The sequence below is a fragment of the Cyphellophora europaea genome (assembly GCF_000365145.1).
Source record: "Cyphellophora europaea CBS 101466 unplaced genomic scaffold supercont1.1, whole genome shotgun sequence".
Taxonomy (NCBI): Eukaryota; Fungi; Ascomycota; class Eurotiomycetes; order Chaetothyriales; family Cyphellophoraceae; genus Cyphellophora; species Cyphellophora europaea.
In genome coordinates, this window is record NW_008481797.1 from 810888 (window position 1) to 827523 (window position 16636).

Consider the following 16636-nt stretch of genomic DNA (forward strand, 5'->3'; position numbering starts at 1 on the left):
TCGGCCGACCTAGCCGGTGACAAGATTTTCCAGGGCCGAGAATTTGCCCACCGCGACCTGTTGCCGGTTTGACCAGGGCTGTGGCTTTCCTTCATATCATTCGCTCAAATTGATGATTGTCCGGCTAGATGGCCATCGGGGTGGCCCTCTCTGTCGGTCGTTAGCATCGCGAGATGAATGTTGGATCTTGGCATCAATTAGCGAGTCACTAAGCGACAGCACATCCTCGCCACGACTGTATCTGTTGTTATTGAAGATATGGCCTAAAAGAAACCCTGCTCTCTGCTGTTCAAGCAGTCCCCCATTGCAGAAACAAAGTCATCATCATGTCGTCTCAGAAGTTTCGTAAACCACAACGCCAAACATGTTAACCCAGTCGAACAACATCTAGTCATAACGACGATGACGTCTTCTGCGGTCATTGTCGCTGTCGCTGCTGCTGGAACTGCTCTCCCTCCTCCTTCCACTTTGCGAGCGACGCACAGATCTAGACCGGCTGCGTCTTCGGCCGTCAGCATCGAAGTCGCGCGAATCGCCGTCACGACGGTCTTTGTCCTTTTTCTTCTTTTCACGCTTCTTCTCCAGCTCATGTCCACCGTATGCTTGACAGAGTTAGCAGGTTTGTACCATTCAACAGTCCTACAGTCTTACCTCCCGCGGCTGCACCGATCAGAGTACTCAAGCCGCCTTTGCCAACCTCGTGGCCAGCGAATGCTGGGCGTTGTTAGTACAACCTCTTTCAGACGGTGAGGGACGTACCTCCGATAGCACCACCGAGCAATGTTGCGCCCACCGACTTTTCAGCTTCATGGCCATGTTTTTCTCGTCCAGATTTTGAGCTCCTTCTGGAGTTTGAGCGATCACCATGGCTATGAGGAGGGGGTGCATAATATCCAGGTTCACCTGCTCGTGGGCCACCATGATGCTCGTGGCGACGGCGGTCATCGTAGTCGTCGCGATAGTTGCCCAATTGATCGTTGCGTGGCGGGCGATAGCCATCGTCACGAGGCGGCTGGTACGTATTGTATACCTGAAACATTTGATCAGTAAATAGACATAGTCGGTGGTGCTTGGACCTACTGGTTGCTGAGGCTGAAAACTGGTCGTGGAAGTGTAGGGGCTATATCCCTCATTCGGGCGACCTCCATACTGAGGCTGTGGCTGATAGCCTTGGTGAGGAGGCGCATACTGGCCGGCGCTGCTTGGGCGCTGATCGCGATAGTAATTGTCACCCATTGCGCAGTCGACAACGATGACTCTCTACGTTGACGCTAAAAGTTGGGGGATGATGATGAGCAATAATGACGAGAAGCGAGGCAATAATGCATGCGCGCCCGGTTAGTATGTGCATGCTTGACCAAATCTTGATGGCGGCGGGGCTTGCGGGATGACTTCATAGGTAGGTGTTTCCGAAAAGGCCCCCGTGAGATCCATTTCGGCCAGACCCTGGCTCGCCTGGTTGTACCCGCGACGCCACAACGAATCAAAGCTCCACTCGGAATTCATGATCTTGCACGAAGGCACTCCTGGATACACACAAGTACAAGTATGTATTTCCCGTTCATCGTCCGGCGCGCAGACGTATGCTCTGAGACAGGGTTGATTCACGGGCCGTCCAACCCGATAACCTCCAGCTCAACAATGGAACGGCGGTGAGTGTTAGGAAAGTCGTCCACGAACTACTTCACACTTGTAGCAAGCCTGAGAGATACACCTCATGCGGCATAGGTATCTACTGCAGCGGTCCGCGCGCGAATCCTCACTACTGTTATGTATAGGCGATATGTGGCGAATCTAGTTGCTTTCTGCATTGCTTGCGGTGCAATGTAGCGATGCTTGGCGATCGGCGAAGTCTCGGCATAGCAGTGCGGAATGATGTCCGACATTTTTATATCTCACTGCTTCGCGCCTCTTCAGAAAACTGCGCTGACCTATCGATACGCGAAAATCTCTTGATGTCCGACATCCGTCACATCCATTGGAAGACTAGCCTTTCATCTGTTGCTCGGGCCTCATTGGCCGGTACCTTGCAGCCGTCCCACTCTGCTCGGCATATCCCATCTGCTCGCCCGGTAGTGAAGGCCGAACCACGTCTAGCAACAGGCACGAGCCTCATGCAAGTTTGCAATTCCACGACCATATCGCGGATTTCTTTCCAGGCCCACTCTTCAAGGTCATGGCTATCAAAATGCGGCACCAGGTAAACATGTGGACTGATGATATAAATACTGCCCTCTTCCGTTTTGTGCCCACCTTGCCACTTGCTATAAGATAGAGTCTGCTCGTTGACTCGCTTTACCCAGCCATTCGCAGTTGTCCTTCTATTGACATTGACCTGTTGCCTTCCTTTGACCATGTCCGGCTCAAACAGCGGAGCCTCAACAGAGGGCCACAATGCTGTCAACAATCTCGACCTAGAGAAGCAGGACACACACCTGACCCGAGCAACTACGAGAAGAACGTTGGAACGCCATGAGACACGCCCGACACAAGGAGCGTCGGATGTTCTGGACCTTCCTTATGGCACGCTCAATGACTCGGCCGATCTGCACGAGTTCACCGAAGAGACCGCCGAAGGTATTATCCCCAAACGAACTATCTCTCGAGTGTCTGGCAGAATTGAGGATCATGAGTTGGTGACCTTCACTATCAACGATCCGGAAAACCCAAAGAATTTCAGCAAACTCAAGAAATGGTATGGCTCCTTCGCAGTGCCTCGCTGTCAGCACTAACGATTCCAGGTGGTGCACCATGGTCGTTGCTTTTACCTGCTTTGTTGTCGCTTTCAACAGCTCCGTCATCACGGCCAATCTCGAAGGCGTCTCCGAGCGCTTCAACGTTTCCAATGAAGTTGCGCTGCTCACAATCACCGTCTTCGTCATCGGATTCGGTGTGGGCCCACTCGCGTTTGCACCTTGCTCCGAACTGTTTGGTCGAAAGCCCGTCTACGTCGTTACGCTCGCTCTAGCCGTCATCTTCATCATTCCTTGTGCAGTAGCACAGAACATTGGAACACTCATCGTTTGTCGGCTCATTGATGGAATTGCCTTCTCAGCACCGATGACTCTGGTTGGAGGAACTCTTGCCGATCTCTGGAGGAATGAGGAGCGCGGAGTGCCCATGGCCTTCTTTTCAGCTGCGCCTTTCATGGGGCCAGCGATAGGTCCACTTGTCGGAGGCTACCTAGGTACTATGGGCTGGAGATGGTTGTATTGGATCCAGCTGATCCTTTCCGGCTTCGCCTTTTGCCTCATCGCCTTCACCGTCCCCGAGACTTACGCACCCACCCTTCTTACCAGAAGAGCAAAGAAGATGCGCAAGGACACCGGCGACAACAGATTCGTCACGGAAAAGGAGCTTGATACCCGCCCATTCTCCGAGCAGCTATGGATCTTCCTCATTCGGCCTCTGCAATTGCTCTTCCTGGAGCCCATTGTCCTCTTCATCACGATCTACATGTCAGTGTTGTACGGCCTGCTCTATATGTTTTTCATTGCCTATCCGATCGGTAAGTCTCACCAAGCATGCTTTTCGTTCCCTACTGACCATCCTGCTAGTGTACCAAGGCGGCAAAGGCTGGTCGCCCGGCTCGACGGGCCTCATGTTCATCCCACTCGCCCTCGGCGTTGTTCTGTCTGCCGCCGTTTCACCTCTCGTCAATCGTCATTACTTGACCCTTGTCGCCCGTGCCCCGAACAACAAGCCTGCTGCCGAGGCGAGACTCATCCCGATGATGTTCAGCTGCTGGTTCATTCCCATTGGTCTCTTCATCTTCGCGTGGACTTCCGCACCTTCTATAAGCTACTGGGGGTAAGTTCCCTTCCGTCCCCCTTTGTTGATTTTGATGCTTACTTTCCTATTAAGGCCCATGATGGGCGGTTTCTCCGTCGGATTTGGCTTCATCTTCCTCTACAATTCGGCCAATAACTACCTCGTTGACACATATCAGCACCAAGCTGCAAGTGCGCTCGCCGCCAAGACGTTCCTCCGGAGCTTGTGGGGCGCCGGGGTTGTGTTGTTCACGCGGCAAATGTACGACAGGCTGGGTCTACAATGGGCGAGCAGCTTACTAGCTTTCTTGGCGTTGGCATGCTGTGCCATTCCGTACGTGTTCTATTTCAAGGGCAAAGCGATCAGAGCGTACAGTCGATTTGCATTTGCAGATAATGAAGAGGAGGAGAAACGGTAGGGGGGTTGTGGCTTGCAAGAAAGAGAGGAGAGGAGAGAGACCATGGGTGGCACCTTCTTGGAGCATAGGCTAATGTGGCTGTAATGGATGCCCGTACCAAGAAGCTTCTGGGTTTTGCGATGGAGTTCAAGGGATACAGGCGTGCTGCAGGAATTGCTCGCACCTGACTTGCTAATATATGGAAGTCTCGATTTGTTTTGCATGGCAGCCGAAGGTCTATCTAATGCCAGTCAGTAGATGATAGAGCCTCGACATCGAGAGCGGATCAGGTCACTATGTTATAGACTGGCCAGAATAATGAATGCGCCAGCATTAGTTCAGCATTGCCGTTCCTGTGTCAGTAGATGGACTGTAGTGCCGGCGAAAAGTCGCTTCCGATTTCGGCATAGCGCGTGGCTCCTACCAACAACGCGTTGAGATGTCCAGCTCCTCCTGCCAGCTTCCAACGACATGACAACCCTTCTATAAGCCCCCTGAGGAGCGACATCCCTGGTCTCCGTCTGCTACTTTTACCGCTTTGTTGCTGCATCCCTGAGCATAGCGAGCAGGCTGATGTCCACTTGTCGTGCAACCGTATTCCGTCTATGGATGCCCGCAGAACTTGACCTCGGGACAAAGGAGGCCACGAGTTTGCGCTCACTCGTGCCTTCCCCTCCTATGCATTCCCCATATGGCTTCTGATCCGCTTTCACTACATCTCCCCGCGAATCCAGATCCCCGAAATGCGGGGGTGGCACTGATGTACCGAGAGCAGCTTGCTGACCCGATCATCATCGCCAGAGCGAAGCGAATCACTTATGGTCCTCGTATTCGATTCTCTTGGAGCTGACTATACTAGATAAGCTGTCGACAGTTGTCTTCAGCCTATTGCTACCAAATCTGCTTGAGTCCACGTCTGATCAACTAACACCAGCACCGCTGCTTGATTCTCAACGCTGCTTGAATCTCAACGCTGACATGGCTGTTAACGGAACCAATGGCGTGAAAGGAGCCCATGGAGGCAATGCTCTTTGCAGTGTCGACGAATTCGTTGCTCAAAAGTACGATTTTGTCGTCGTTGGCGGTGGCACCGCTGGCCTCTGTGTCGCAGCAAGACTGACAGAAGATCCCAATGTGACTGTCGGTGTCCTCGAAGCCGGCCAGAACCGTATGGACGATCCTGCGGTCTCAACGCCAGGCCTTTACCCCACCATGATAGGACGACCAGACTATGACTGGTGTATGACTAGCATTGAGCAACCTACTGCAGGTGGCAAGGTCTACTCTATGCCTCGAGGCAAACTCTTGGGTGGCAGGTAAGTGCAATCTCAGTCCTCCAAGAGTGCAATACTTAAGTCTTTCCCATGTAGTTCTGGTATCAATTACCTGATGTATGTTCGGGGATCGGTGAGTTCCACCATTAAGAACAGCCATGTCGCTAACCAACTTGTACAGAAAGGCGATTACAATGGATGGGAGTCATTGGGCAACCGAGGCTGGGGCTGGGACGGTTTGGCTCCTTACTTCCGAAAGCACCAGACGCTCGACAAGACCGAGAACAAATCTAGCAATCCGCAGTTCATGCCAGCAGCTGGCGGCGACAAATATCACGGCACCAACGGGCCGATCCACACTTCGTTTAACGACTGGTACTCGCCATATGAGGAAGATTTCGTAAAGGCGGCGTATGAAGTGACTGGTAGCCAGAATACCTTGAACGATGCCTGGAGTGGTGACCATATGGGATTCTACAGCTCCCTTGGCGCCGTCAATCGCACTGACGACCCTGGTAAGCGAAGCTATGCTGCGACTGGATACTTGCGACCCAACCTCCAGAGGCCAAACTTAAAAGTCCTCACCGAGGCCCAGGCGATTGGAATAACGGGCATCAAAAACGGGACCGCTGATGGTGTCGAGTTCATTCACAAGGGTCAAAAATACTCGGTTGGTGCGAAGAAGGAAGTCGTCCTGAGTGCGGGTGTCATCCAAACTCCACAGCTGCTGGAGCTGTCCGGCATTGGTGACGCGGAAGTGCTTCAAAAAGCCGGCGTGGAGTGCCTTGTCGAGAACAAGGCTGTTGGAGAGAACTTCCAGGACCACGTTCTCGGTGGCCTGTTGTATGACCTCAAGCCTGGTGTACCATCTCTGGATGCAATGCACGGAGCAGAATTCGCCAAAGCCCAGCAGGAGATCTACGAGAAGACTAATGGCGGAGTGTGTGGTTCACCTGGGATGTTGATGGGCTTCGTCTCTTACGCGAGTTTGGTCTCACCGGAAGAGCTTGAGCAGACCATCAGCGAGATCAAGCAAAAGTCCTTGGCCAAGACCGACTTCGCCAAAGCTCAAGAGAAGGTCATTGTGGACCAGCTCCGTGATCCAACCTTTGCCAACCTCCAGACGTTCTGCATCATGTGTCGTCTCGATGTTGCCAAGGGTGCGGATCAGACCCAATTCTTTAGTGCGCCACCGCCCGGCACCGAGCAAGTGTCGCTGCTGATGTGCTTGGAACATCCTCTTTCTCGAGGTACGGTCCACATTACGACGTCGGACCCACTGGCTCCTCCACAGATTGATCCGGGCTATTTCCGCAACGAAGTCGATGCGAAGATTTTAGCTGCTGGCATAAAATGGATGGATCAGGTCGCCAAGCACCCGTTACTCGCAAAGCAGATGGGTAAGAGAGAGTTGCCGGCGGACCAGGCAAGCCTCGACAGTGAACAGGAGCGCATCGACTATGTCAAGAACCACATCTCGACGCAATATCATCTGATTGGTACGGCCGCGATGGGTGAGGCCGTGGACGACCAGCTGCACGTCAATGGCGTCAAGGGCCTGAGGGTCGTTGACGCCTCTGTCTTCCCGGGCCACGTCTCTGGAGTAAGTTCACGGTGCCCTTTCTAAAATACAGTTTGCTAACCATTGTCCAGAACATCATGTCTACCACCTACGCCGTTGCAGAGAAAGGTGCCGATCTCATCAAGGCAGATTGGGGGATCAAGCAGTGAGAGCCCGACTGGATTGTTTAATTCGCAAACAGTGCTACCGTGTAGTTTTTACGTTGTTATTCCTTTACTGTGTTACTCAGGTAGATGCCCTGGCTCGGACGCACGACTGCAGGCGACCTGCTTGCCTAGGCTAGTTGCAAACAGGCTAAAGGGCCGCTCGTCAAGCATTGCCTTCCCCACTGCAGGGGCACGATCCGGCAGATCTCGTACGCATGGATGATGCCGACGTCGATGCCGACTCCATAAAGCTAATTTCAACTCCCCTGCCTCGTCGCTTGCGTCGCCTAAGATTGAAAATGCGGAGCAACTAAGTACCAAAGATTGTACCGGCACTGTCGTGATTCCGGAGCCGAGGAGCCAGCTAGGCTATAACATGAATCCAGGCCACGCTTGTGATGTCCAGGATGCCGCCATTCTGGACGACGAGCACGATGGTACTTCTCGGTGCTTCACTTGCGGCAGTGGCTTCTCTGCTGATAGCATACAGTCATCCCGTCACGAGTCTCGGCTTTGAGACTGACTGCAGTGCATTCGCTGCCAGCCTCGCCCTTGAAAACTCCACCATCCACTTTTCACAGCACGTCCCTGCCGGCAGCAACCTCACCTTCCCAGACAATCCAGAGACATGCACTCGTCCCTTCCAGCTCGTGCCCGTTGACATCTGCCGTGTCGTACTGTCCGTCGCCACTTCCTCTCGATCCAGTACCAGAATCGAGGCGTGGCTTCCACAGGCAAGCAACTGGACCGGACGTGTGCTTTCCACCGCCAATGGCGGTATCAGCGGCTGCATCCAGTATGAAGACCTTGCTTACGGAGCCTCACTTGGCTTCGCTTCCCTTGGTTCAAACGGCGGCCACGATGGAATGACAGGTGTCCCTTTTCTCAACAACGAAGACGTCGTTGCCGACTTCGCCTGGCGTGCCCTACACACAACCGCTCAAGTTGCTAAATCGATCGCGCCTCAATTCTACTCCCAAAATTACACCAAGTCCTACTACCTCGGCTGCTCGACTGGTGGGAGACAGGGATGGAAGTCGGCACAGTCGTTCCCGGAAGATTTCGATGGCATCGTCGCTGGTGCACCCGCTCTCGCCTTCAACAATCTGACGTCCTGGTCTGGCTCGTTCTATCAGATCTTCCAAGCCGCCGGTTCGGATGGCTTTCCACCGATGCCTAGTTGGCCAAGCATCGACGATAGTATTCTCGCGCAATGTGATGCTCTGGATGGTGCGGAGGATGGCATTGTCGAGACCGCTACTCTCTGCAACGCCATCTATCGTCCGGAAGCATTGATATGTGACTCCTCCACCACCAATTCCAGCACCTGCATTACCGCCCTTCAAGCCGGAACCATTCGCACGCTTTTCTCCCCGCTCTACGGTAAGGACGGCGCCCTGGTCTATCCTTCTCTACCTGCCACTCCAGGCGTCGCTCAACTCGCCAATGCGTTCTATGGGCCTGCGCCATTCCTGTAAGTCAGCCCTTGTCTGCATCCACCTGCTTGTCAGATCACTACTCCTGAATAAGCCTTCCTCTAGGTCTAAACGTACTCGTTCTCTATCATCCAATGAAACGCTTGCTAACAACCCCAGGTATACCGTCGATTGGTACCAGAACGCCGTGTACAACGACCCCAGTTTCGACGTCGCCAAGCTGACACCCGAAGACTGGGCCTTTGCCTGGTCACTCAACCCCGGCGACTCCAACACCTGGTCCGGCGACCTCTCTGCCTTCCGGGACCGTGGCTCCAAAATCCTGCATTACCACGGTCAAAACGACGGCATCATCACCCCTCTCAACTCCGAGAGATACTACGATTACGTGTCGCGTACCTTGGCTACCCCAGCAGAAGAGCTGGATGACTTCTACCGCTTCTTCAGAATCAGCGGCATGGAGCACTGCGGCGGCGGCCCAGGGGCGAGCAACATTGGGAATTCCGCAGCGGGCATGGGCGCGAGTCTGGAACCGCAAGACAACGTGCTGATGGCCATGGTGAAGTGGGTCGAGGAGGGTTCCGCCCCGGACACTGTCACCGGCGTCAAATACGTGGGCCAGGAAGACCAGGTCCCAGGTGCCCCTCCAGCTGAGGGCCCGAGACCAGTCGAGTATGAGAGGAAGCATTGTCGATACCCCTACAGGAACGTGTTTGAGGAGGGTGAGTGGAAATGCGTCTGAAGAGGGAACGCCCTGTGGAAGTGAGAGAAGGAGGCGGGCAAAGGTCAAGAGCCAGTATGGATTTCGTCACATGAGAAACCACGATTCCCGGTCTGAAATAGTCAAATGTCCATGTAACGAAGCTCTCCGCTCCGAAATGCTACAGCATCCCAAATGAAAAAGGTACAGGGGTATCAGAATCGCTTGAACGCTCAGAGATCAACTGTCCCTTCCACCCCTTCATGCCCGCTTCACCGCCAGACATTGTCATCCTCGATCATGCTTCCATATCTAGGGTCCTTCCTAGATCCACTCGACCCCTGAGCATCATCGTCCTCATCATCACTGATCGCATGCTCAGGTGGTGGACGGTCTGCTGGGACTTTGCTCGGTTCGAAGCCTTGCGTTCGCATATCTACACCTTCTTCTGCACCGTCCACACTGTACGTTCGTACGAAGTGCTTGGGATGGCCTTCCGGAGCTGTGTTCCAAGCATCGCCGCCCTCTTTTCGTGCGCGGACACGTTCGGCCTGTTCAGCTTGTTCGTCTTCGACAATGAGGTCCACCAGCTGATCGCGATTTGTATGCGAGTCGGGGAGCTCGTTCGGACCCTTCTGATTGTCGGGTTGCAGGTCGTTCTGAAGTTTTGTTTCGATAGCTCCTGCCCTTGGGACTTTGGAAGAACTACTGCGGTCTTTGCCCTTGCTGATGCTTTCTCGCACTTCGTCTCTACGCCGCCTTTGGTTGTCCTTTGTTGGCTGAAATAAGTGTCGATTGGTGGCTGTTGTGATCAGAGCGGGATCTCGATGCATCCAATCGTCTCGTGTTGCTTCATGCGCCGTCACGACAGGGTAGTTCCAGTCGCCGAACTCCAAAGCGCGAGCGTTGGTGAACAGCCGTTCGTCTTCGGCATCGATGGCAACCTCGATGTCAGGCTCAGTAGCACGGTAGTCGATGGCGTGGCCTCTGGATTCGGGCGCGGGTGGATTACTTGCCCCCGCTTTTACCAAAAGTGGCGTACGACTGTTGGGGACGGACTTGGGGATCCAATATTTTCCTTTGCCGCCACGCTCGTAGCGCATGCCGTCTTCCATCCTGGCTATACGCGAGTGAGACTCCTCGTGAGCAATGATGTGATCTCCAGAGTCGAACGTGCGGTAGTCATAGTGCTTGCCTCGGAATGTGAGCTTGGTATCCTCGATAAGATCGCGAAGACCAAAAGCGTCCCTGATAGCAAATATGATCGGCATGCGAGCGGAAGATATGGTATCATCAGCATAGTCATGCCAAGAAAAGGCGTACCAATGCGCGACGGCAAAGAGTGGCATCTCGAAGCAGATTACAGCATCTTGGATTGCAGCTGCCAGATTGTCGGCTGAATAGCCAGGAACGTCACTGGGAATGGCCCCCAAGAACTGTAAGATCGACAGGAAAAACCCTTGCCAGTAGGATGCAAAGATGATGAGTTTAATGCACAAGAACTTGGGCATGGGTCGAAATGGCTGAAGGTCATCGGACATGCATACCCAGAACATGGCCAAGGCGTAGAGACTGATTGTAATGGAGACATTGTAGATGATACCGGACCAGAGGTACCCAGAATCTAGGCTGATGTATCCCTCTTTGTATGTGTCTGTCAATTTGAAGATGATGGTCGCAACCGCGAGTATCGGCTTGAGATACGCATATTGAAGAATTCCTCGCTTGATGGCCAGGAAAGTGTGAGGGTCAGAGATGTCAACTTTGGAGCAGTAGAGACTGATGGGCCAAGGATGTGAGACGGGAGCTCTTCCATGCATCATTATGATCAAAGATCTTTCGCCTCCAATGAAGTTGACCAGCAGTTGCAAGAACGTGTAGATCGTGAAGGCCTCGTAAATGTCGCGGAGGGGATCAAGGTAGAAGGCAGCTCGTAGAGAGATGACAGAAGCCCATGAAGCGGCCGCGTAAATTGGCACCATGAGCAGGATGCGGACAACATAGCGTTGTAGGAGGGGCTTTCGGTAGTCTAGATTGGTTCAGTTAGTGAAGAGTGATAAACTACAAGAGGAAAGACAGACTCTTCAGTTGTAACCACATAGACACGAATGAGATCAGACAGGCGGCCAGCGAAGCAACACCAGCGACGATGATAACGGCCCGGGCGAGTTTGTTGCCCGAGCCTTTGGGATCTGATTCTTCGCCGGCGGCATTTATTGGGCCCGGAAACGTAAACATTGCGTTCTGCCGACCCCGGTAGAGGATGGGTCAAAAGAGAAGACAGAACAAATTAGTCCTCTGACACATAGACGCCAGCACCCATACTCAGAAACGGAACATGGAGGCAAAGAGAGCGGGCAAAAAAGCCGTTGCCTAAGGAGGGTGGATATGGCAGCGGCTCCTGGCAGTGGAAACGGCGCATGACGATCAAGGTGCAAGCACGACCGAGTTCGTACTTGTAGGCGACAAGGCTGCCTTTAGCCCTGAATAGGAAGGCTCAGCCCTATAGGTGCCTCGAGTGGGCTGATTCCTGACGGGCTCCTCTGGGGCAGCGAGAGGAGCATATGTTCGTAACGCCTGGACGGTTGTATGCAAGTACCCGGCACATCAACGTCGCATGCCCTTGCGACATTCTCTTTATCGACAGCGCAGTCTCCCTTCAAGTCTCCCGGGTCCTCTGTCGCCGCCATTACCGCCAAAGGAACAATCCCTATCAGCGCCGCAGTTTGCCTGCGCTTTACCAGCCACGCTTTGTGACTTCGTCGCAATCTGCATACTTCACGACTTCTTTGTTTTGTCCCGCTCGGGCGCCCACTCGCTCTTGTTCCCACCTTCACGCAGCATTGTGCAATCAATCTTTCGTGTCTAGCCACTGTCTGGCGAATTCGCCCCGCCGGCGCGTCCATCGACTGTATCTGATTGACACCGCATCAGGCGGAAGTTGCGACCCATCAACGGCTCATACCCCTCCATACGCTTCTGTGGTCGAGCATCTATTCGGTTGAGCCCATCCGACCCTTGCGGCCCTTCAGACCGGCATCTGGCCACCCGCGACCGCCTATGTAGCGGGCTGTCACCGATTGTCCTGGAAGCGGCCGGTCATGGACCCTTGAAGGCGCTGAGGCCACAAGATGTCCCGGTCCAAACAACAACTTCCACACTCTCTGAAACATACAAAAGACGACATTGACTCCACAGTTCGGCGTCTGGATGATCGCATAAGGCGTCTCGGCGATTCTACACTGCCTAAGCAGCCATACTTGCTATCCGTACCCTCAGACGTCCCATACAGGCACAACCCACATTTTGTGCAGACCTGGTATGTGGGAACGCCGTTCAAGAAGCGAGAGGAGCAGCTGCAGTACATGAGCTTTCTACCTCATCAAGGTGAATACGAAGATCTGCTCAAGGTCGAGGGTGTTTGGGCCGACGAGAACGGCAGTTTCCTGGACAGCGAACCTTCTACGCGACCAATTTCTCGCGCCGCGCCCTCAACACCCACAGACCAGACGAATCGAAAGAAGATTAGCCTGAAGGACTACAAGAGAGAACGAGTACAGCCTGACTCCGAGAATACACCTTCAAAAACAGACGAATTCAAGGACTTGAAGCCGGCCAAACTTCAGGCACCAGAGACAGACATGCCTTCGCGATCGCCGGAACCGCCTGTTCGAAAGCCGGTGAAGCAAGAGCGAGGACGAAGCCCGATCCGAGCCGAAGACAAGAAGATACATCCACCTCGACTCGATGGCCATGCTTCGCCCCGTCCGAAAGATACCACTGACAACCCACGACCCTTGAAGAAGCAGAAACTGTCTAACTCCCCGAAACCCACTGTTGAGTCACGCACCGAGACAGACGTTCAGAAACGTATCCCAAAGCTACTCTCGCCGACTTTGCCCTCATCCCCAAGTCACGATCACGCGCTTCCGGATCTTCTAACGCCCGATCTCCCGCCCTCGCTACTTCAGGCCTTAGCGACACCTCCCCCCTCGAGCAACGGGGATTCAATTCATCAACATCATCGGTCCGAGTCGGTTCGCTCTATTCTCGGCATCATCAATGAGGAAGGGCCTCGTTCCACAGAAAAAGGTCCACAATCTGGTTTGCTCGGTGGAAGTAGAGTACGCTCGGATAGTCAGCACTCAGCGCGCAGTGCTTCATCCGTTACTGGCAAAGTCCCAACCGCCTCGAAGGCTGGAGGAAAAGGTGGAGTCGTGACTCCGACTCACAGCCGAAGTCCAGGTCCCAGGCAACGACATATTATTGTGCTTAAGTATGGCAAGAAGAACCGCAAACGGGTTGAAGCCCTTCTCAAGTTTAAGTCAAAACCGAAGGTGGTGTCCAGGGCGGCGGACAACACAGATTCATCCCGCCGAGACGGCAAATCACTTGCTTCGAAGGACGTTGCAAATCCATCGCATCGCGAACGAAGCCCTGAGCGTCGGATTCCCAGGGCAAAAATTCCTGCGGCCGAGCCGGTGAAGCGGCCGTCAACCCCCCTTACAAATGGCCTTCGAGACTCGAAACACTCTGCCAGTCCCACGAGTAAACCACAAAATGCAACACCTACTTCCAGAACCGCACTGAAATCCACCGCCATGCGCCGCGTTGAGTCAGTCGAAGGCAGCAACGCAGATCCCACCACGCCAGGCGACAAATCTATCCGAAGCTCTACACCTCTTTCAACTGAGCGCTCTTCCCGGCCACCCAAAGCATCTCCCCGTCCCGCCTCTACACCCTCTACCGTCTCTACGTCCGATGAGGAACGCATCGCCTGGTCTCGGCTCGACCGCGACCGCGAGTACTTTGCATTGGGCCGCAAGCTGAAACACGAAGGGGCCGACTTGTTGAACCATGCTGCCTCTGCCACCGACATGCACAAGCCCATGCTTCTGATCATTGAGGCATTGTTGTGTTTTATGCTCAACACTGCTATACAAGGTTACGTCCGGCCTCGTGTGGACCCCGGTTGGAGCACGATTCTCGGATACTACAACTTCGTGGTACAGAAGACGAGACATTTTGCACACCTGCACGGCTTGGTGGTGCAGCTAGGCGCCGTGTGTCGAGGCCATATTCAGAAGGCGGGCATGGAACGACTGGGTAGGGATCCGCTTCCAGAGGAGATGGCAGGGGCGGCGCCAACGCCCGGATCTGATGGAAACACAAAGAGCGAAGATCACGAGGGCTATAAGCGTCGGTATCTACTCTTTAGAGAAGAGTTGATTCAGAATACGGAGGAGTTGCAGGCGAGCTGGCTGAAGGGTAGCAGGCTATTAGGTATTGAGGTCTTGCAAAGGGAGTATCCGGAGACGTGGCGTGGGAGGAGCAAGGACTCTGGCGACAGGGGAAAAGAGAAGATCAAGCCAGAGAATGGTCTGGCCAAGGGTTACTTCTTACCGGTCGATCCGGTGACGAATACCTTTGAGGCGGCGGAATATGCTCTGAAGATTATGGGCGAATGGGCGGATCGTGAGGATGTGGATTGGAGAACGAGCGTGCGGCTGTGACAGCGGCTACTGAGGGTTGATAAGCACAAGGACCAGCGCGAAATGAATGCTTTGATGATGATATGACTGGGGTTGGGATGTGCTCAGAGGGATATTGAGGGCATAATCAGCAGGTCGGTGAAAAATGATTCGATGTCGATGAGTTTGTGGCAGATACACAGTGTGGTGCGAGAGCTAGCTGCCCGTAGGCCCGAGAACCTAGATGCGAATGAGATAATGTCTCTCTTCCACCATGGTCGCGATCTCGATAGACCAGCATTTTCTGCTCAGCAAGTTGTGCAGTAAGGAATTCTCAACATAAATTAGACGGAGTCTGAGCATTTGTGTAGGATGATTCGGCGGCTGCGGTTGGAAGGGAAAAAGCGGTGTTCAAAGACCGATGTTGAAGCTGGGGAGCGGAGCCTCCGTCATTCTGCTACGTAAGAGTAGAGAGTCGAGTCTCAACTGAGGAGAATATCATAGCCATCCTGATTGATCCGCACCTCGTCGCTAAGACCATACTTCCTGCGGACGAGCTCAAAGATAATCAAGCCTGCGCTGGTACTTGGCACCTGTCGCATCGTGTTCCAGAGGAAGTGGTTGTACAAATACCTTCGCAAGTTGCCAAAGGGTTTCGCTTCCAAGTTGCACTCACGCCATGTTTCCTGGTAAGCGTGATAGTAGGCTTTGAGCATTCGACCGCGCGCGGCTGAAGGAGTCTCAGAGAAATGTTTAGCTTGTTCGTCAAGGTGTTCCAGACGTTCGAAATGGTGGGTCTGAATAAGGGCTAGGGGATGTAGGACAAGCTGCTGAGCGACCGAAGCAGATATGCCTGCCAAGAAGAGGAAGGCAGGTTCGAGCGCATAATGTGGCCGAATAATCGGCGTGAAATGCGACTCGGTTCCAGGACCAGGGCCGCGTTTCTTCGAGATCTTGTCGATAGCAACCTCTCCCAATGCACCGTAGTACCAGTTCACAAATTTGTAGTAGCCCTGACTCTTGATGGTCTCAAACGTACAGAAGAACACACCACTGCCCACGGAGTCTTTCACAAAAGATAAGCCCCATCCCGCAAAGATGCCCCGGAGACCAATATCGTGAAGTTTTCCGCGGGCATAGTGCCACATCGACTTTCCGTCATAGTGCTGTTCTCTGCGATCGAAGCGGACTTGGAGGGCATCGAGAGGGGCGGCGATAAAGGACTGGATGCCACCGGCCAACAACCCAGCAGAGAATGTTGCCGACGGCGGAGGAGGTGGATAAACTACCTTTGACGCTTTGCCAGAGGGCTCATGCATTCGACCAAGGATCTGCAGGTAAGAGGTGTAGAGCGCCGCGCCGACGGTAGCATTAGCGAGCAAAGGTGGAAGAACTTGTTCGGGCACAAAACGCCATCCATAAGTTTTGATCGCGTGGGCCAGGATCCCGGGAGTGGTCGCTCGCCATGAGAACTTGCCGGAGTTGCTCGCGGGATTGAGAGATCGAGCATAGGCCTATACTGTCAGTTGGTACGGTAAGACAAAGCGCCTCTACGTACCAGGTAGTCCACTCGCGTCCTGAAGAATGCTTTGACAGGCGCTCGAAAGTAGAATGCTATCGTTTGAGCTGTGAAAGCGCGGACACCAGCCGCTGATGCGCCGGTCGCTGCATTGGTGCGAGGTTCTTTAGGTGGTTGCTGCTGGCCAGGAAGTATCACGGGCCCGATATCGATGCCTTCGAAGTCGGTGGGATCATCACCGAGACCAGACATTCCTTGACAGCACGGCCATCTCAACACAACATGAGTTCGAAGGCCGAAAAGCTCGATGTGCCTGTGGGAAAGGAAAGTGGGGGTCGCT

At 53.8% G+C, this 16636-nt stretch overlaps 7 protein-coding genes across 7 annotated transcripts; 4 read left to right on the plus strand and 3 right to left on the minus strand.

The window, feature by feature from the left end:
* Positions 1–387: 387 nt before the first annotated feature.
* HMPREF1541_00282 (uncharacterized protein) lies at positions 388–1236 on the minus strand (the record flags this gene model as incomplete). The annotated part of the gene is made up of 4 exons (XM_008712588.1): positions 388–602; positions 652–714; positions 760–1030; positions 1081–1236. The coding sequence occupies 4 exons, from the start codon at positions 1234–1236 to the stop codon at positions 388–390; spliced, it is 705 nt and encodes a 234-aa protein (XP_008710810.1).
* A 1118-nt stretch (positions 1237–2354) lies between these two features.
* On the plus strand, positions 2355–4189 carry HMPREF1541_00283 (uncharacterized protein; the record flags this gene model as incomplete). The annotated part of the gene is made up of 4 exons (XM_008712589.1): positions 2355–2695; positions 2742–3508; positions 3558–3810; positions 3865–4189. The coding sequence occupies 4 exons, from the start codon at positions 2355–2357 to the stop codon at positions 4187–4189; spliced, it is 1686 nt and encodes a 561-aa protein (XP_008710811.1).
* Positions 4190–5146: 957 nt separating this feature from the next.
* HMPREF1541_00284 (uncharacterized protein) lies at positions 5147–7173 on the plus strand (the record flags this gene model as incomplete). The annotated part of the gene is made up of 4 exons (XM_008712590.1): positions 5147–5484; positions 5539–5575; positions 5624–7045; positions 7096–7173. The coding sequence occupies 4 exons, from the start codon at positions 5147–5149 to the stop codon at positions 7171–7173; spliced, it is 1875 nt and encodes a 624-aa protein (XP_008710812.1).
* A 431-nt stretch (positions 7174–7604) lies between these two features.
* Positions 7605–9348, plus strand: HMPREF1541_00285 (uncharacterized protein; the record flags this gene model as incomplete). The annotated part of the gene is made up of 2 exons (XM_008712591.1): positions 7605–8644; positions 8766–9348. The coding sequence occupies 2 exons, from the start codon at positions 7605–7607 to the stop codon at positions 9346–9348; spliced, it is 1623 nt and encodes a 540-aa protein (XP_008710813.1).
* A 230-nt stretch (positions 9349–9578) lies between these two features.
* HMPREF1541_00286 (uncharacterized protein) lies at positions 9579–11544 on the minus strand (the record flags this gene model as incomplete). The annotated part of the gene is made up of 2 exons (XM_008712592.1): positions 9579–11335; positions 11388–11544. 2 exons carry the CDS (start codon positions 11542–11544, stop codon positions 9579–9581), a joined length of 1914 nt encoding a protein of 637 aa, XP_008710814.1.
* An 893-nt stretch (positions 11545–12437) lies between these two features.
* Positions 12438–14819, plus strand: HMPREF1541_00287 (uncharacterized protein; the record flags this gene model as incomplete). The annotated part of the gene is made up of 1 exon (XM_008712593.1): positions 12438–14819. The coding sequence occupies one exon, from the start codon at positions 12438–12440 to the stop codon at positions 14817–14819; it is 2382 nt and encodes a 793-aa protein (XP_008710815.1).
* Positions 14820–15259: 440 nt separating this feature from the next.
* HMPREF1541_00288 (uncharacterized protein) lies at positions 15260–16548 on the minus strand (the record flags this gene model as incomplete). The annotated part of the gene is made up of 2 exons (XM_008712594.1): positions 15260–16291; positions 16336–16548. The coding sequence occupies 2 exons, from the start codon at positions 16546–16548 to the stop codon at positions 15260–15262; spliced, it is 1245 nt and encodes a 414-aa protein (XP_008710816.1).
* Between the last annotated feature and the right edge of the window lie 88 nt (positions 16549–16636).